Source organism: Vollenhovia emeryi, unplaced genomic scaffold, assembly GCF_000949405.1.
Source record: "Vollenhovia emeryi isolate VEMERY1.0 unplaced genomic scaffold, V.emery_V1.0 DF939222.1, whole genome shotgun sequence".
In the NCBI taxonomy this organism is placed as follows: domain Eukaryota; kingdom Metazoa; phylum Arthropoda; class Insecta; order Hymenoptera; family Formicidae; genus Vollenhovia; species Vollenhovia emeryi.
The window spans coordinates 123,771-145,414 of NW_011967144.1; the positions used below are offsets into that span (position 1 = coordinate 123,771).

The 21,644-nt window shown below is 42.2% G+C and overlaps 1 protein-coding gene across 2 annotated transcripts in view; it reads right to left on the reverse strand.

Annotated features, from left to right (window-relative positions):
- Positions 1-4,982: 4,982 nt before the first annotated feature.
- Positions 4,983-21,644, reverse strand: part of LOC105560759 — an 87,074-nt gene continuing 70,412 nt past the window's right edge. For both annotated transcript variants that reach the window (XM_012010141.1, XM_012010142.1), the window contains 2 exons: positions 10,167-10,446; positions 4,983-9,733 (listed from right to left, as the gene is read on the reverse strand). In XM_012010141.1, coding sequence (XP_011865531.1) covers positions 9,605-9,733; positions 10,167-10,446 — 409 coding nt within the window. In that variant the 3' untranslated portion in view covers positions 4,983-9,604. The remainder of the gene's footprint in view (positions 9,734-10,166; positions 10,447-21,644) is intronic.

The window sequence follows — 21,644 nt, forward strand, 5'->3', positions numbered from 1 at the left end:
ATATACCCCCGTGTACGCGACGACGGACCAGGCGCTCTTCCCCCTCTGGATCCTCTACCTCGAGGAGACGATCCGCTCGAGCAGCTACCGTGTGCTCGCGACTCGCCAACGATCGTGTATTTCGTAGAGGAAAAGGTCCTCTGTTAAGGCTGGTCTACAATACATGGAGTAAGCTGGAGTAAGGGGTAGGAGTAAGGAAATAAATCCATTTTATTTCTTACTCCTACTTCAGCTCTTAGGCTTACTCTCGGTGAATCAAAATGCCATCAATCAGTGTTACAATTATTTTAAAAATCATGCCCGTATTTCAGCTTCCTTACACCAAAAGCTAGAAGTTAGGGCTCTCCCTTACTCCTTACTCCACGTATTGCAGACCACGCATTATGACATAGGATTCTAAATGTGAGATAGGTTTTCGACGCCCAAATTCAATCACAAATCTTTTGTCGCAACGATTGCACGATCTAACAATGAATTTTTCACTAAACAGATTTCACTCCAAGGGCACCAAATTCACGGTGGAACCAACAGATGATGTCTATTAATTTAACAGAAACTCTGCTATCTCATATCAGGAGTTTATCTCGTAATAGGGGACGCTCCTCTATATATGCGAATTTATATTAAAGAGCTCGGGAATTTACTCCGAAAATTATTATTGAAATAGCATTTTGTTAAAACAAGAAGATGACGTATCGCTTTATCACTGTCAATGGCCGGTATTCATAGTCAGATCTTACATTTAAGACCGCCTTGAATTGATCTAAAGATGCTGTATGGAACATTTCATTGGCTACGGAGTATCTAAAGATGATCTTAAGACAGTCTTGAATATAAGATCTGACTATGAATACCGGCCTGCGAATCGGTAGGATTATTTTCAATTAGATTTTATTAGCTGCTGTTGTCAATGCATCATTTGCCTTTCTGTGCACCGACGTCTTCGATGGAGTTGTTATTTTATTAAGGAGAGAGACAGAGACTCCTTTTTGCGGATTAAATTACTCGCGAAGATCAGTTCAGCTTCGCTGTTTACCGAACGCGTCTCACGTTTCCGAGACTTTATTCTCGTCGTGGAGTAAAGTGACGTTACGAGGACGGATGCGTGAAGCGAGACCGGTGCAGATACGCGGGCATACGCGGGAAGCGAGGGACGGCGACACACGTGGATTTATTGTCGCCGATTTAAAGGCCAGCGTTGTCACGACCCCGCGATCTGGCTCGTTTAAGGGCACGCGGACGAACAATGCGATCTCTTGGGCCTTCCACAGGATGCGCTCTCGCTTCTAATGGGACGCTTCTCCGTTGACATTTTATTTCTGTCGCGGTTGCCGAACCCACCGCATTCCGCGATCTGGTAACGGTAGCGATCGCCTAGTTGATCCCGTGGATCGTATTCCACAGATCGGGGAAGAAAGGCTTCCTGTTCGAGAGCGCACGAATGTTCAAAGTAAAACCGAACGCTCTCAGGAGAAATGATCAATCGAATGCTCTTTTTCCCGGTCACGGGGAAATCCCGAGGAAGCTTTTGGCTCTAACGTCGCGAAAATGACCCAGTCAGAAAAATGTTAGCAGATTGGCAGCAGATCCTCAGAAACCGAAACCATCTGTGTTCGCACTTGGGTTTTTGTTTTGGGAATAGAGTCTGTAAAACACGCTGTGAACATATTGTCGGCAGAAGCCGAACGGGTCCAGTTATGCGAGCAGATTTTGTTGTATTTCTGCCGACACCCAGACAACGTGTCGAATATATCAGTTCCTGCGTGCAATCTGCGGTTTTTCTGCCTTCAAAATTTGTAGTGGGGGAGATGAATTTATAGCGACTCGAGTGCCTCCTTAACGAATCGATCGAGTCATCGTCGAGTCATTGTTATAGATGATTATACCCCGGGGGGAAGAAATGCGTGAGGAGTTAAACGTCAAGGGTGCATGATGAAACCTTCTTCTTCCTCGGTCCGGCTTAATTGACGAGCGCGAATTTTTGACTGGAATGTCGCAACCAGGAAGATCGTAATTTTAGATTGTTCAATGTAACCTACCGTAACGCGAGATGCCATCACTCTGCGATGTTGCGTAACTTTGGCAAAAGGTTCGATACACCTCCTCTCGCGCGGAGATGTACAAAAATATTCTTGCGCAACGCGAGCAACGACGTACGCGCAAAATTATAGTCCGACGCACGCAATCGCGACGAGATAAATAAAGTAACATTTAATTTGCCTCGAGGTGAATTACGGAGCGTATCGCGTTATTCCGATTTACCCCACGACCTTTGGCAAAATCTGATAGAAAAGTATCCCCAGCGGAAAAATTCGAGGCGGGAAGACACAAAAAACGGTCCACGGGATTAATGCTAATTTGCATTCGTCGTGCGGTCTTTTATTGACTTGACGAAACGTCGTCATAAGACGACGGACGAATGTCTTTAAGCGGCGATCTTTCCTGGGATGAATTATCTTATATTGCTTTCGTAAAATATATACACGGCGTAAATAATCGGTAATAAATCGTAAATCGTAAGGTAAGCTCTAATTTGCGCCTCGTCCCAATCCGTCTCTTATTTTTCGCTCATTAAAGTCACCGTTTAAAGGTTTGTCTAAACGTCAATCCCCGGTGCCAGTTGATTTATTAACTCCTCCCATCCTTATCGTAAGGCTATAATGTGCGAAAAATTGCCCGAGGTCCCTCCGCCAGCTTATGTTTATGCAAGAGTTCGAAAGCACCTTCGACACTGACCGTTTCGTACTCGATCGTCGATTTACTATGATTTCATAACTTCATCTCTTTCTTCCCACGACGCGTGCTCAAATGCCAGTGAGGATTAGAGTCAGAATGCACCCGACGCAATTTATAAATCAAGGTAACATCAATTATTATTGAGTAATTCAATAAATTTCCCTAGTAGCACAATATATTGGCGCAATATTCGGAAATAACGTAACTAGTATTTCCAATATTGGTCCAATATTATAAGATGAACGCCTTCTGTTGTTTAGCCAATATGTCTATTTAGCAATATTCGTCTAATCTTGTCGCAATATTAGACTAATATTCTTATCACATTAGTAAATATTGGCCAATGCACCTTTAATATAAATTTAATATTATATAATTATTATCGTGCAATATTTATTCCCTGGCAAATATTGGCTTTACGTTGGACAATATCGGCCAATGCATTTCTATAATTGTATAACCAACATTGGACCAATATTTAGCCAATGTTTAGCCAATGCACTGTGATACTAGAATAGAATAGAAACTAGAGTAGAATAGAAACCTATCGAAATCTCGTAGCATTGTTTCTTTTATGCCAAAACCATAAATGTGCCACGAATTTTTATAAAATAATAAAATAGTCAAAGAATTAAATTGAAATTTGAAGTAAAATCAGGTTTTACTTTAGACTTAAATTTATTAAAACTATTTTATTATTTTTGTGAACACTTGCACATTCACGGTTTTGAAAGGGACAATGTATTGTTGCGACGTGCCTGTTTTATCTTTTTTTTTTTAAAATAATGTTGCCATGCAAGATGTTATTCGAAAAAAAACACTTGCCAAACTTTATCACTTGGTCTAAGCTTGAAATCATGCGAATGATAATTCGAAGTAGCGAACAAGTAAAATAACTTCTTTATTTAGAAATTGTGGGTCAGGCTACTCTGCGAGCCCTTCGTGTGGTCTGATAACTGCCGCGTTCGCTCGACGTTATTTTTAACTGTCGTTACGGTGCCTCGAGTGCATCGTCGAGGATGATCGAGGGGATCGTGAATGAAACGAGCAACGGCGTGCACTGGGGCACGCGCGCGACGTGAGTATCGCGAGAGACCGCGATTATAGTTGACATACTTTCGTGTATCGATCCTAAATAGGCAGCCGACCCCCTGCACCGATAATGTCACCGATAAACTGCGACGGGAGCTTATTTAACGGTAATTAATACGACAGACTCACGATTTTCACGGTTGTTCTCTCACGAGAAAAATGACTAAAAATTCTAAATGAAGAAAAAGTACGCTGTTACCACACCTCCCTATAATTGCCCAACTATAGTTGCCTAAAGCCCGGTTTCACCAAACGTCGCTTAACTTTAATCTTAGCTTAATTCATGTCTTTTTCTAAAGTAACAATTGGAAAGAGACAAAGAACGAATTAAGCTAGGCTTAAAGTTAAACAGCGTTGGTAAAACCTGACCTAAAGTACGACGATATTACAGGTAATTTAATTAATTAATTAACACTTTGACTGTCAAGCTAATTGTGAGCATGCAAAGAGATGCGCGATTATGTGTAAATTACGCAGAGCACATTGTCGATTGCTAAAATACATGGAACTATCTGGCTACAATAAACGCACTTTATATTACACAAATGATATTTTCCATTATTTTCAATCATTATTTTTATATTACTTTTGATTGAGTAAGTGAAACCGTTTGTGCGTGACGAGATTCTTGCGAGAGCTCATCCAAAAATGGGTGGCGAGGCAGTCAAAGTGTTAAAGAGCGTAAAATTAATAACAACAAAGGCCCGATATAGAATTTAAAAAGTACAAATGATCAGGAAAATATAGCCTCCGGTTTTCCTAGACGAGTCCGCATTGCGAGGAAACTCGGCGATGGAAAATCTGAGATGGCCATTGCACTCCGGCGAATCAATCATTGGCGAGGGGCCAAGTATCGAGCCGGTTAATGTCCGCGGTGAAACGCATCCCCGTTGCAAATCTGGGACGAGCCTGGATCATGTAAGGATGCATCGCTGCCCAGTGTTTGCGATATCGATTAACATAATCCCATCGGGTGACTTAACGATTTCGTCACTTGATATTCGCCTGCTTGGATCGCGTCGGCGAAAGGATCACGCGATGGATACGCGATAATAAATGCGTCGGCTATGACGCGAGAAAAGTAGCGGGAAATGATAAATCTGCACCATTTAGTCGGTAATTTCATCTTAATCGGTAATATTCACGTCAGGCTATTCGACTTGCAAAATTATGTTTCATCAGTTTAACCCTAATTATGTACGTACGCACGATGAAAATTTGTTGCGTGGCGAAAAGACAATCGATTACTAATAATTACACAATATTACTAATAATCGCAGCGTGTACTTTTCGCCGGTATTTCACAGAATTCGTACTCGGGTATGTAAAGCTCATACGCGAAAAAATCTGACTCGTGATTTTTTCATAAGTCAAATATGCAACTCCTTGAAATATAAAGATGATTCGTCCGGTAGAAAGCGATTCACCAGCGCATGATATTTACAGGCGAGAGTGGCCGTTAATTATTACTGAATCGCCGTAACTTTGATAGATGGTGTCGAGAGGTATTTTAAATTGATCGGTTATTTTGCATATAGTCAGTAAATAATTTGTCTTATGCAACGCACTACAACCGGCGTGCTATGAGCATTAGTAATTAATAATAGCGTGGTAGTTGCATTTTGTGGTTCGTCTCTCATCGAGTTTACATCTCATCTTGAGTCCGTAATTTACTTTGGATTCTCGAGGGGAGATGGACGGGGATTTCGCTAGGAGGCGCCGTTGACCTACAAGAACAGATCCGAGCTTATCAATTTCTGCACGCTTCACGATACCATGTCTGGAGAGCAAGAAGAATGCTAATTAATTAATTAATTTTCATTCAAATTGTTCTCTATGCGAAACTCGTTTTATTCTCTCATCCGTGAATTTTGGATCTCAATTTTAATCATCAGCGCTTAACATTATTCTGGATCCATCTTCGTAGGCCTCGTATCACACAGACAACATATCCTTCACAAACCGTTTCTTTTTTTTTTAACAAGACATTTAATATTCGTTTAATATCTGTAAGCTCAGCAGAGTCAACATTTTGCGTGGGAACAGACGTTAAGAGGTTCTCGTGTGTAGGTATGCGCGTTACAGATTCCTCTCGTTTGCACTGCGCTGCGCAAACTGCGCTCGATCGGCTCTTCGCGGCACGCGAAATATTGAATATCTCCGGATCCGTCGAAGTCCTTTACGGATCCTCGCGAGAATTAACGCAAGTTTTGCGAAAGGGCACATTGTCAGAGCAGATAAAAGAATAAGAAAAGTAAAGATATACTCCGTTGCATACGTTCGTCGCTATATTCTAACGAGACTTAAAATCGAATTATCAATACCGTTCGATATAAATTATTGATATCGTTTAGAAGGGGGTGGGGCGTATGTTTTTTTACGAGTTAAAATTAAAAGGATTTAGCTTCGCGCTTTGCACGCAACGATGCAGTGACTCTCCACTCGTAATACACTCCCTCTCGTAATGTATCCCTTGTATATATTGTATATATGCAACTAGGACTTTAAAACAATTATGATACAAAAGACATTTTATGTGATCGCCGCCACGAAGAGTTAACACCTCCCGATACCTTCGACTAGTTCGCACAATAAATTGTTTTCGTCCATTAAAAATCGCCACCGCGGCAGCGGGGAGGCGCCGGGATTTCCTCCTCGAGCGGCTCGTTAATTAGGAAAATAGTATCTTCGACACCGTCCGAATGATCCGGTTTCTTTTCCCCCCGGCACCTCGCGTCCTTCCGCCTCACCGTCGATTAAAACAAGCCGAGCTAGTAAAGTGTCTCCGATTGAATTATGTATTTTAACGACAGATGCTGCGACTAATTTGAAACCGATTGTTCTATCATGTTTCTAGAATTGAAATTATGTAATTTGAAGTTTGTAATCACGAGTTTTTAGTGATTCATTTTGTCTCAGCTCGCCCTAATCGAACGCGGAACTCATCAACGCAGGTACAATAAAAATCATGGGCGTCGTGAGAAAAGAACAAAAGGGCACGCTCATTAATATTTCCCAAGGACTAAAAAGAGCGGAGATGCTTAATTGATTGTAATTTTTTAATTAATTCATTTATCTAAAATTTTTTAATTAAAAATTTTAAGACAGCATGCCATAAATATTGCAAAACAACGAAAGAAATGCTAAAATTACTTTCAGTTCAATAATAAAACGCACTTCTGTATATATAAAAGACTCGAGATTTTTGTTTTAGACTTTCAAAAAGTAGGCAACAATTTTATGCGTGCCCCTATAAAAAATTCTGGCGGCGCTCACGATGATAATTAACGAAATGCACTTAGGTACTCGGTCGAACATGACGAGGCCTCAAGATCGAACCCTCGGCATGTTCAAAAAGGCGCGATTCTGTTCACCATGATTGACCGCAAGAGAAAAATAACTTCTCTCATTCTCCCCTTTCAATTTTCCTAAAATTCCTAAAAAATTTGCAATCAAAGTCGCGAATACTTTGCATAATCTGTTACAATACAAAATCTCACGTGTATATCGATCACTATAAAAAAAAAAGATTCGGGATGAATTTCACATTGTGGCGGACAAAATTGAGAGCGGACTTACCGATTCGAGGACAACCAACAACTGATTCAACGATATTCTAAAAGAGATACGCGCGAAGATTCTCAAGACTCGATCTCGACTTTGTAGGAGCAATAGCGTTTAACGCGTTAAGCGCTATTTATATCCGCGCGAAAATAATCTTTTTTCTTTAGAGTTCCGCAGGTAAAATTAGGAACACTATCAGCAAGCTGCCTTATTAGATACTAGTTGCGGGACCAGCATCAAAGACTTCAAAAGGAAAATAATCGAGAAGAAACATTTCTCGTTCGTGTCATTCCCGATGACACGAAAAACGAAATAAATATAAATGTAGTAAAATTCATGCTAAAATCTACTGTGATTATTGTATCCGTCATAATCATAAGATTTATAATCTTCATTAACGTCCATTGCGATCACACGTTAAAACACAATGATAAATTATCAATTAACGATCTTAAATATTTCTACGATCAAATACATTTTTGAAATGTCGATCGTTCAAACATTAGTTTTGAAACGCAGCCAATGTAGATAGTAACCAGTACCTTCTACTAATCAATATTATTAGCTACATTACTTTTAAGCATTTGAGACCATTTCCTGTTTGGTCACCCACTTATGCCTTGTTACGTCTGTTTTTATGAGAGAGGGTTGTCCGACCCTGTTCTATTATTATAATTTACCTTCGAGAATACGAAGATCTCACTGTATATCAAAATTCCACGATATAAATTTTCAGAGGTGAAATAAAGGTAGCGAGAGGAAAAGAATGATAGAACTTTTTTAAACAATGAAATTGTGTTTGAAATATAGAAGAGGAAGAGGAATTTTACCTACAGAACTCTTCGATGCATTTTAATAAAATAAAATGCTTATCTATCGTATCGTAGAATGTGCCGGAAACCGCATACTCTTTCTTGATCACAAATGAAATGTTGTTAGTAAAATGATTAAAATCAACTTAAAATTGATCAAGAAATTCGTAGACGCAACAGAGTACGCGGTATATCTTGCCACACTCTTTCTGTATGCAGCGCTGTTCGACGCGTCGAATACCCTTCGCAGTGCATTAAAAAAAGATTGATCAAAGCTGCCGAGTTAGCTTCCTCAGAAACGGCGATATATCTGCTCGCACCGAGATCTAACGGACGAATGACGTCCCGCGGAACTTTACATGCCTCGTCGCGCACACTCTTCCCCTTATAGTCATATCATTCATCGTTATCTCTCCCTTTCTCTCTCGCACATTCGCGCTTTCTCTCACGCATTCTTTCTGTTTCTTTCTCGCTCTACGCGCACGACGCATTCTTGAAATCACGATAATCCTGACGATAATTAACCACGATAGTAAAAGCATATAAGCTATACAGCTACCATTCTGTATCTACAATATAGTTTTGTATGTATAATATATATATAGATTTCTTTTTCTTTCTCTTTTTTTCTCCCGTTTTTTTTCCTAGCTCTGGTCTCTCGCGTCATAAAATGAACATTTTATGAATAAACTTCATAAAATATCACTGTCAAAAGCGGTTCAATGTTCGCGCACTGACGATTCGTTCCTCGTCTCATCTTCCACGTGGACTTCTTCCCTGTGCTCGAAAACCGGAGGTAGCCTGGTGAGAGTTAAATCTTTCACGGCAAGAGTTAGCTTCAATCTCCATGTTCCAGAACATCTCAAGAGAGATTCCAATCTCCTCAACAAGAATCGATAAGCTCTTGCCCCATTTTCTTTAAATTCTGATAAATCCTCTTTTCGTTCCCATCGATATATTCCTTCTTGTTCCCTTTTAATTTTTCGTGATTAAAAAGACACGAAGCTGCTTTGACATCTTGTTCGACCTACTGTCCACTTCATTCTTCAGATTCCCAACAATCTGACAGCGCTTTCTTTTATTCGCAATTACATTCTTTTCGTTTCAAATACTTCCGCTCCACGTTTCTTCAAAGACGAAACTCTCTTTTCTTTCTCCCCCTCTCTCTCTCCGAGAAGTCATTTTCTGGACCCGTTCGATTCTTCAGGCCCCGAGCATGTTTAGAATGCCGGCGCTTTTCTCGGCATCCTCCTCGAGCCGCTTCTTCATCGATGCGTTCTCGATGCTTCGAACTGCCCAGCCGTGACTTCTTCGGTAGCCTCGAAGCTGAAGTCACGCTCCCGATAATGAAGGAGGGTTCGTCTCACGTGCGCGTCCCCGCCGCCTCCGTCGCGCGGTCATTACTGCAGCACGCAGCACTTGCACTTAGGCTTCTTCTTCAGGGTGACGTGCTCGACCTGTGATGCGTCGCCCGGACCTTGCGCCGTCATCCTCGCGACTTCCACCGTCGCGGTCCGAGACGAGCCGACCTGAAAACCAGACACATTTCATCACTACAAATAGGTGTTAAAATTATCTCGTCTTTGCCGTGATTCCTCTTGATAATTTAGTAGACCTTCAAACTTTAAATACAGGCACAATCAAATTAACGTTACACTGCAAAGTACAGTGTCAAAATTTTACTTAATTTGAATAATTTTGAAGCATTCCAGGTCGCCCCTACTCAATGTCGTCAATTTAACCAAAACAATAAAGTTATTTTAATTACCATGTGTGTCGAAATTGATCATTTTAGCACAAAACCTGTAGCCAAAAAGCAAATTGCATGTTATTTAATTCCATTGTTCCAGTTAAATTAACAGCACGTCGAATGGAAGCAGTGGCGACCCGTGGAACGGTCCAAAATAGCTCAACGAATTCAACAGCGCAGAAGCAAAAATTTACGCGTCCTTTTCGTTTTACCTTTTCATTGACAGGCTGGTTGCCGGATTTGGAAGGAGTGCCACCATGTGCGCTGCCATTCTCCTGGCCCGGCCTCGGCGACGAATGACAATTCCCGGATTTGAGGAGTGGACTGGTACTCGAGTCGCCGGATTTGCCATCGCATCCCGGCAACGGCGGCGCGTTTTGACCCGGGGTTGGCGTGATCGGCTTGCCGCCCTTTATCAGCTCGACGATCTCATCGGCTTCCCGAGAGAGATCGCCGTCCGGCCTGAACGGGTTGTCCCAGCCGCTGTCCGTACTGAAATTAGAGGAGGCGATTAGTTGTGCGCGAACAAATCTTCTCGTTATGATTCGCGATTGTTGTATCCAACGCCGGATACAACACTTTGCTTGTTCGGATTACAATTTTTCTGGGAGATCATTGGGTCCGTCGCGATCTTTCGGTTGCCGATATAAAATCTCTCAAACACTGAACTTTTTAAATAGAATTTACTTCAAATGAAAAAGAAAGAGATTGGTTTCGTTCGTAAAGTTTGCGAAAGGACCTTCATCATTCTCGATCTGTAACGAGATATAAACTTTTGTTAAAATAAGATCTACTCTAAATCAATTGGAAAATAAAGAGATTATCTAGTTTCGTTCGTGAAGTTTACTAGTTTGCGAAAACATCTTCATCTTCGTTGACCTGTAACTGTAATAGATACACACGCATATCGAATATTATTTTTGTGCACTTGATTTTATTTCATCGCTTTACTCTGCATATTAGATTTTATTGAAGAGCCTACTCGTGTAAATATGAGACGAAGAAATAATTAAGAATTTCATATCAATTCATAAAAATCTCCTCAAATAAGAAATCTAGCATCATTTCTTACATCACTGTCGCTTATGAATCGTCCTGTATTCGATAATATCGTGCTGTAATAGCACGTGCTTCTGAACGGTATCTTAATGATGAATCTCGCTGCATAAAAATTGCGTTTTATATGGAAAATGCTTTCTAGCACGAGATAATTTCTTGATGCATTGTAAAAGATCACAATCGGTGATATGCACTAGGCAAAACTGTTTCAATGCGTAAAAACCTGACCGTTATTTTTTTTTAATGTAAAGTCGAACAGACATAATGTTACAATAGCGAATTTTGTCGACGCATTAATAATTGACATTATTAAGCAAACTGTTTAACTACGGCAGCTTGTTCAGCCTCAACTTAAGCCAACGGCACACGATATTATTTTTCCTACTGGATTGCTTACGAGAACCAATAAGGATGCAGAGTTTCAGATCAGGTAACTTAAGGCTAAATCCTGATTGCAATCAGGAGCCATGGTCCTCGTAAGGAATCCAGTGGGAAAAATAGTATCGTATGCCGTTGGCTTTAATATCTGTTTTATTCATTCAAGCGTCGGTTTTGTGCACTCAAGCATCTCCTTTCTTAATATAGTGCCGGCTTAATGAAAACTCTTGAAGCAACAGAGCGTAAGACCAAGATTATCGATATTGGCCTACTTATATTATTATAATCAGAAAAATAAACCGCAAAAATATAGATCCAGTTAAAGCATCCAAATATAATTAGTTAAAAACTTATAATGTGCAAGACGAGAAGTTACAATAATTTGATAGACCCAGTTCGCACTTCTCGAGATAGAAATTGTTTCTGTTTATTTCACGTAGAAATTTATTTTGCAACTTTTCCATATCTACGTTATTTATTATCAGACTGTGCGTAGCAATCGTGTATCTCGACAAATCTCTGAGACTTTTTCGACCCTTCGACTCGCCACAGGTCCAGAAACATTTGCGCTTAATCGCACACGCTATCGATGACTGCCGAGGCGCCTAAGGCAGGAGAGCAGATACGCAGGAAGAAAGGCATGGAAGACGCTTCCTCTCCTCGTTTTCTCGACTCTCTAATTAAATTCCGATTCACGGAACGCTAATCGCGGGCACACGCACGCCTCGCGTCGCTCGCAGCGGTTCTCAAGATACGCTGCCGATAACAAAAGCCGCGGCCCGAGCGGGTGCGCGAGTTTTACGAGCCAGGTGGAGTAATTTCGCGATCACCTTGAAGAACGCGCGAGTCTGAATGAAAGTTTCGTATCGCGATAATGAATAGGGACGTCTATCTTGCCGAGCATTAAAGCGGCACCGATACCAGGCATTTTTTCCCCACACAATCGTTTTACGCCCGATATCGAAACGGTCGAGCGAAGATATCGCGCTAGTCAAGAGGACGTCTATGCACGCGTTCGATGCACACGTATCGATCATTCGTCGATCGCGTCAACATGTCGCCCGTTCACCGTTAGTTAAAAATTCTTAATACCCTGCGCGGCAAATTGTTAACACCTTGAATTTAAGCGCGTCCCCCTGTTCCGGCAACACGCGATCGTTTGCAGGCGCGGCGAGTAAATTACGCTCAATTGCGATCGCACCGCGTCCGCTCCGCGATGGCCGTGACATTAACTTCGCCGCTGCGCTTAATTGCGCCGTGGTGCACTGTTACCCGTCCGCGGTTTAGCGCACGTGCTTTGTACGTGTGCACGGGCTTCCGGTCGATCTGCACGTTCCTTCCTGGTCCGCGACAACTAGAAAAATGTCCGATTGAATATAATTGAATAATCCAATTACGTAATAGCAAACGAATATATCCGATTACATTGTATATTCGATGAAATATGTGATCGGGTTTTCACCGGTAACTGCATTTCAGCGGACAAATTTCATCGGGTGTATCCATAATTTAATCGGAAAGCGTAATAAAAAAAATTAACCATCGGAAATACTATTTAATTGGTTTACCCGGGTGAAAATTGTTCTCAGTGCATACGTTGGAACTGTAGAATTTTCTCCATCGAGATAGACCTTTTCTCTCTACGCGTCTCTTCTCGACATTTCACGGCAACACTGAGAAAAATTTTCGTCGGATAAGCGAATTAAATAGTGTTTCCAATGGTTCATTTGTTCGATTAAATTACGGACACACCCGATGAAATTTATCCGATAAAATGCAGTTACCGATGAAATTTGATCGAAAAACCGAGCATATTTTTCAACGGATATACAATTTAATTGGATATATCAGTTTGTTATTCCGTAATTAGATTATCCGATTATATTCAATCGGACATTTTTCTCAGTGAATGCTTGAAACTAAATTTAAATCGCGATTCGTGCATATTAATTATACATGAAGTATATTAATTTGAGTTCTAATGGTCAATGCGACGGAAATTTGGGGCAAATTTTCACGTGCGAAACTAGATACCCTTGAGAAATTTGACGGCTTATTTCCTGAATTAATGCGCACGTGTATAATCTAATGTACACGTTTGTCGCAATCGGATGGCTGGGTGGTGCAGTCGGTCCCTTTAGAAATAACGTCTAGACGGATAGGAAATGAGGACCGGCTCGGATTTCCGACGGCGCGATCGATCGCAATCGACCTCCGTCTTTCTTTCGCTAGTTCTTGTGAGATTATTCGATCAGTCCAAGGTAACTTCGCTAAAGGCAAAGATTCGAGACGCGATTGAGTTTCTTTCATCTCTCCCGGTTCTTTCAATTCTTCGCTCGTTTTTGACCGACAGCTTTCCAGTTTGACTCAACAATTTTCTAAATAGCAACTGTAATACCGTAATTATTCCATATTTCCTGATTATTACATATATTACACATATTATGACTTGTACAGAGATCAAGGAAAGATATTTAATCGATAAAATTCATACGGCTCTGACGTGAAATCACAATTCGAAGGAATAAAGGATATAAGAGCCAAGGCAGGACGTTAGTGTCTAAATGATTTTAATTTTTTAATTTATTGCGAAAAATTTACCTCGGCCAGGGTTTGAACCTGGACCTCCCTCAAAGATATTTTATGTCCATAAATAAGAAAGTGAGGCTTTAACGAAGCACGCCAAATCAATTAGCATTTAATTAAGCATTTAAAATATATTTTATACAGTGATCACAAACTTCTCCATATTGAAATAATAAATTCGAAACTAATAATCATAAAGTCGAAAAAAACATTTAATCTGAATACTGTCGAGGACTCCTTTATTAATTTCGAATTTCTTTAGTACTTGCTCCAAGCCTTGAAACTTTTAATTGCAGATTACGAATCATTAACATAAACATTTATTCTCTTAATGAATAATTCTCGAATAATATTCGTATTTGTCACAATATATGGGCGATAATAACTTTGCATATACTTTGGATAATTTTTCGCGAGACCTTTGTGAGAACCGTGACCGTCGTGATCCGCCGGCGAATCTTCAGTTAATGTGTAACCCCCGTCTAGGTTTATACAATCGGTCAGGGGTTGAAGACCTCCGAGAAGGAGACGTCGCTCTTTGCTCTTTGAGGCCGACGCGGTTCATAGCTCGAGCATGGTTGCGCAACGATCGAATCTAGCCAACTATTCTCGCGATGAAAAGAAAGCAGTATGTGAAAAGAAGACAGGAAGGAGACGGGAAAAACGAGGAGGGAGAGAGAGAGAGAGAAAGAGAGAGAGAGGAGAAGAAGAAAGGGAAGAAAGCATGAACGGGAACGAGGAAGAAAATGCTAGACGAGAGGCAATGAACGAGACGAGATCAGAGATGAGAAATATCGAGCTGTCATGTCGAAGATCGCTAATCTTCGAGTAACCTCCGGCGAAAAATGAAATTTACGTATAACATTAGAAAAATTTAATTATTCCTACGTGGCCTCACGAATTTTGCCCGGAAACCCGCAAACAATTGCCATTTTTTCTCGAAAATAATTTCTCGCTTTACAACGCTACGTGGGCCAGTTTCACAAACGTCGGTTAACTGCTAACCGAAGGTTAATTGATCCTCTGTCTCTTCTTCTTCATAGAGAACAAGATAGAAAAAGATAGGGAGTTGACTGAACTCTGGCTAACAGTTAACCGACGTTCGTGAAATGGGCCCTGTGCAATATTCCCGATTATGGCGAGACGTTCGCGAATCTGTCACGAAGCTGAAGCTCTCGGGTTGCGATGTCTTCGTATGCGGCGATGACCGAAGATAAGACGCAAACAATGAAGGAACCGTGAGCGGAGAGAGTGGGTTCAGAAGGAGGGCACATTATCGAGAATGTTCGGGGTGTTTATGTAAAGGAGCTGTCGAGTGCGATTACCTCTCGTTGCCGTCGGTGTCCCTGGGCACCTTAATCACATAGTACATGTGGCCGCCGTGGGTGGTCGTCATTTTTCGATCGCGCCCAGCAACATTTGACAGCACAGCAATCTCTGAGAGAGATCTCTCTGATTCTCCCCTTCGCTCCCTCACGCTCCACCAAGCGCGAAGTCGACTCTCGTACACTCCATCGTGCTCTCACTCTTATAAAAACTCGACAGGCTAACCAGTAGACTGACCGGAACGTCCCCGCCTCGCCGAGGAGGAACTTGGCCGATTTCTTCGCGCGGGCGAACTTGAAGAGCAACGTAAGACTTTATTTTTAAGCGCGCTCACGACATAGCGGGAGATCTGTTCTTCCTCTAACTCTTTCTAATCCCCTCTCTCTCTCTCTCTCTCTCTCTCTCTCTCTTTCTCTCTCTGAAAGATTTATCTGTTTCCTTTCTCTCTAGAACGTGCGAAGAGAGGGAGATAGAGAGAGAAAGAGCCGCGCGTTATTTCGGGGCTGGTCGCAGTTTGCCAAGAGGAAAGCCTTCCATCGAGTGTTTTCTGTTTTGGCCGATACGAAATAGTCTATCGAGTATTTATCCGGCTCTCTTCTCTGACGTACGAAGGGAGATTGATGGGACGTACGGACATTATCCGGGACGACTTCGAAATTGGCACGAAGCACGGCGTGCTGGTTTTCATCGGAGCGCGAAATTAAATAAATGTATTTGTTATTCGACTTTAAAAGAGATTACGCCCTTTCGCCGATTGTTCCGCGATCTACTGGATGTCTCAGGGGTGCGCATTTCGTTCCCTAAAATCTGGTTTGAGTCTTACAATTAGACGTTGCGACTTGTTTTATTTCCACGCAGCTAATTACGTTATTTCTCCTATTCGAGTTGTTCCCGAGGTTTTCATTTTCCGCGTGACAGAAGCTCGATCGTCATAAATGAAGCTTGCGAACTCGTAACACGAACAAGCCGGGATTTCGCTTCCGTCACGTGAAAGCTCCGTCCGACTTGTATCGTGGAGCGACCTATTTTGGGGAAAGTCCGTGACCTATTTTCTCCTCTCTCCGCCATGGTCTTCGCGCCGAGTCATTGGTCAGTCGTCGGGGATATCGTGTACCCCGCGCGTGCACCCCGCTAGCAGAAGTCGTTCTTTGGGATCAGTACGCGGCGATTTGTTCACTTGTGACGGTATTTTCGAGGATGTGCGCAGAGGCAGCTCAAAAATAGCCCGGAAATTTACACGTTGAGTCAGCGCTCGAAGTAGAAATGCGCGGCTCTTCAAGCACGCATTCTACTCGCGCTTTTGGTATATTTAATGCGGCCGTTTGAGTCTCGAGCTGCGTCGTTCTAACACAAGACACGCGTCAGAGATCAAACGCACTGTAGAAGAAAAGAGTCGGACAACAATGTTCGTAACATTAAATAAAGGACAAAAATTAGGAACAATTAAGCTTTCGATCGACCATAATTGGCAACGTGTTTTTGACACAGGAAATTTTTTTGCGAAAAATATTACCTCAGCCCAGGGTTTGAACCTGGACTTCCCTACTCTCTAGACGGGCTTCTCACCAATTCGATCACTGGTAATACATATCCGAGGGGGAAACCGCTGAGGGCATTGTGGTGTAGATTTGCGGCATTACTGGGCATTTTTGGGGCATTAGTTTGGGCATTAGGCCTTGCTGGGGCATTGTAAAGATAAAATAAGATAATAAGATGAAGTAATGCCCACTGGGCATTGGTGGGCATTGGTGTACAACATTTTGGTCAGCGGTTTCCCCCTCGTATTTATCGCAATAATGACATAAGTATTGCTAATTGTGATAAATATTACCACGTGCTTAGTGGTCGAATTGGTGAGACGCCCGTCTAGACAGTAGGGAGTTCCAGGTTCAAACCCTGGCTGACGTAATATTTTTCGCAATAAATTTTCTGTTACAAACACGTTATCAGTTATGGACGGTTGAAAGCTTAATTATTGTTAGTCGTATACTGGCGTCAGATAATTCTTGATGTTAAAAATTAAGAATACCAAAAGGAGTTCTTTCCGGGACGAGTTACGTCTTCCGGAGATTATGATGATCGAGTAATTGAAGTACCAGAGAACGATGATCGATCGGCCACGTCAATGCTAAATGAAATGATTTTAGCTCGGCAAAAGAGAGTGAGAACTCGGGCAAGTTCCAGGATTGCGAGTCAGTTGTGCAACTAGTTGTCTAGTGGAACACGAAGCGGGTATCGATTTGGCACTGTTTACGTACGTCGTGCGGCTTCAATGATACCTCGGCGAAACGGCACGCGAATCGCAAATGTAGCAGAAATGAGTGGAAATTCCGAACTAATCTAACAAGAGCGGATCGTTATCTGCCGGCGTTGCCAATGGCTTGCGATTGCAGAGCCGCGGGGAAAAATAAAATTTCAACATGCATCTGAGAAACGAGACGCGAGCGTGTAGAACGCAAGCGTTTTTCTCGGGGTCTTTCGGCGCGCTACTTGTTAACTCGTTTAAGATTCATTCATTTCTCGGTGATGCGTAACACGCACAGAGACTTCTTCTTTGTGAATGGAACCCTGTCGACCAATTAACGTATGCGCGCGTCTCATATGCGGGGACACTCCACTTATCTTCATTACTCATTGAATTCGTCGTCAAATACTTTCCCCAAGTTCACACGAGCAGCCTACGATCACACATTCTGAACGGCTACGAGTATAACCGAGTGTCTGTCAATATAAAACGAAAAGTATTAAATTGACGCAAAAAATTACACACAACTGTGTCAATCTGTGAGGAAATATCATTTGGAAATTAAGTTTAAAATGTCACAGAAATGGCAAGATGTAACGTTTACAATTGCAAAGGAAATAATTAAAAATGTAACACAAACTAATTTAAAATAACATGAAAGAGTTGACAAGAGAAGATATAAGTGATGTGCATGTAAATTTGTATCGTTCTCCTATTAGAGAAACGTTGACTTTCGCTTTTGCAAGTTCCTGTAATCCTACAGAAATTCTGGTAAATCCTAAAGGAATTCTGGTAAATCCTAAAGGAATTATCTGATTCGTCCATATTCAACCAGAAATTTTTTTCAGTGTACGAATAAAAATAATGTATCACATTAAAATCATAGTAAAGAAACGCAATGCTATCTCTTCTAAACCAAGCGATCTAGCGTGATTATTTCCAACGTCGCTCCATACCTACGAACTTTCTCACGTTTGCATGAACTTTCCTGCTCGAAATGCCTGCCGCAATCACCTAGCGAAATATCGACCTTTACCTGACTCGCATATCCCTGTGTGTCCCTAGTCGCCAGAGGATAGACTACCAGCTATTGTACGTAACCCTTGGAAAAAGTTAGCGCGAGGTGCACCATCCCGGTGGGTTAAAAGGGCCAAAGGCGGAGGACCGGTTCTGCGCTTTGTACCCGCGATTTCGTCATAGCGTGAGCGGCTGCCGGCAACTTTTCACGATCGACTATTTCGAGCCATTTGACATTTTCAGCTCACCGATTAACGACCGACACGGCCTCGCCCTGCCAGCCTGCTATCGTTTAACGACGTACCCTCTTACAGGGTGCATAGCGCCGCCTTTCCCTACGGCCTTCGCGCCCAACGGTTATGGGGGTTGACTGAGGTGGGAATATCGGTCACGGCTGTACCTGCGTGGATACACGCGGCTTCTTTGTAGCAGGAAATTAGACCGAATACGCTTCGCAAATGCCTACAATCGAATCAAGGTTCGACTTGGAAGGATGTACTTTTGGTATCTTAATGACAATTCGCGCGTGCTTTCCACACAAGCAGGTGTTTTTACGTTCGAAGATGTTTAAGTGACGACGCAATTGACGAAATGGAGTAACAATAAGAATTCTTCAATGTCGCCAGCGGTAATTAACAACGTCGTTGACTATACCTGGCAAGAAAACACTGACGTTGAATAAAAAATGCTTATTATTGTAATTATTATTATAGAATTATAATTAAACCTGATATCTTAGTCGAAGCTTTGAGCGGGAAACGTATCTTATGAATAATAAGAAACCTCCGAGCAAAAGCTAATATCGAATCGTGTTGCAATTGCAACCGAGAATAAAACCGACTCAATTTCGGTGAAACGCATATTCCCTCCGTTTTTTTTGCTAGCCGAGGAGTCGCAGCAATCGGGAGTAAGAAGAGAGCCGTTGACGAGAAATAAGAGAAAGGAGACTACAAATCCGACCTAGTTTCGCGATCTGTGCCATATATGGGCCACTGGTTATAAGGTCACGCAGCATGGGGGTGCGTGTACGCGTGCACGCGTTTGCGCCGCGTGTCGGATTCGTGACGAATTCATCGCGCGACTGCGTAATCGACCTCGCGCACCTGGACCAGGCGTAGGTAGAGCAAGAGAGAGACACGAGAGGGATGGATACAATGCACAATTAATCTCTCGATTACCAGATATCTGAGACACAATGTCCGTCGCAGTGGCGAGTCCGTCGCGTTTGACGTTACTTTAAATCGCGTGAAACCAGTGACCCGTCGGGGTCAACGACATCGCGACTCTACTCGTTTAGATCGAGATGATTTGATCAGCAGGAGAACGCCAGCAGAATTCGACCTTTGCAAATTTTAAATTAAGGAACCTAAACTCGAGACTCGCCAAGATACCTTTGGTGTTCAAAGCTTAAGGAATGTGCTGTAATCGAATTCGCTGTCTGTCCCACGAAATTCTATTGTCATCTACGATCGTGTCATAGCGATCACATCGCTACCTGCTTTTACCATTTGTCATTGCTCGCGGTCATTATGGCGGCCATATAATCCACTTAGCGACGTTTACTCGCGTTTATCGACGCGTAATTGGTAATTGACGGTAATACGAGGACCTGCGCGACCGAATTTCCCGTGAAGAAGCTTAATGGAGATCAACGAGGCGGAGGGCGAGCGTCATTCAGATGCGGAGGTCGTGAGAGTGCGAGGGCAAAAATCATGTCACGAGGCGTCGCTCGACCGGCACGTCTGGCTACGTTACGCGAGATTAAAACACTTCGACACGCAACGTTCGTTGATCTTGGGATCCTCGAAACCTTTCACGACAATGCAGAAAATTGTCACTTATTCTGAAACCATCGCGGCGTTTAATCTCACCGGCTCTTAATGCAACTAGCAAAATCAGCTTACAGAGATTTCGCTGAGCGATCGCGACAACGATTGTTCGGGAGCGTAAAACAGTATCTGAAACTAATACAAGTTACACTGTGCGCGCGATCGAAAAGTGCTTCAATTACCCGCGAGAATATTATTAACATGCATTCTGATCCCTCCATCTTGCATTAACGAGCGCCGCTCGAAGCGCGCACACGTGACCAGGAGGATGAGTTATTATTACCCTGTTCGCGGTAATACGCGTTTTTCTCAGACACGCGACGGGAGAAAAGCCCCGTTGAAAAATTCACGCCGCGATCGCCGCCGTCTCGACCTACTCGCCTCTTCAAGATACGTCTCGTTTTACGCGCGACACGCCCTCGTAAATGCACTTTTAGTCTTTATGAACGCCGAGACGGTTGCCCGAATGCATATGCAATAAGCCACGTATTTCGCCCGTGCTCAAGGCTCGTTCTGAACATAATTGTACAAGCTTTCCCTTCCTCCCGAGAGCTAATTCGCAAGGCAGAAATTATTATTCTAACGAGGCAGAGATAATCCCTTTAGAAACAAACAATAATTTATGACATCCCGAGGCGAAGTTTTGCTACTATTTTGACACTTTTAAGGATAATTTACACCCACTTAGCTCATCTATACACCTACATAGACCAGCAATAACCTACTTTGATGACATTATATTTTTTTACTCCTCCCTCGAATCTTTAATTCTAAAATTCTTTTACTTTAGCCCCTACTTGAAAGGACTTACTTTAATGCTAAATTGGCATGAGCAGAAATCTCCGACACTACCAGTTTTTAAGTAGAAGTAAATTTTGTACTTTGCAGTTCGACCTCTTTTACTGTCTTAGGTTCTGCTATATATTAGATTTAAAGGTTCAACATAGGGCCAAAATTTCGACTCGAGCAAGGAATCCGCCAGAGTCGAAATTTTGGTACTATTTTGACACTTTTAAGGATAATTTATACATACTTAGACCAGCGATAATCCACTTTGATGACATTATATTTTTTTACTCTCCTCCCTTGAATCTTTAATTCTAAAAATTTACTTTAGCCCCTACTTGAAAGGACCTACTTTAATGCTAAATTGGCAAAAGTAGAAATTTCCGACACTACCAGTTTTCAAGTGGGAGTAAATTTGATACTTGCAGTTCGACCTCTTTTGCTGTCTTAGGTCCTACTATACA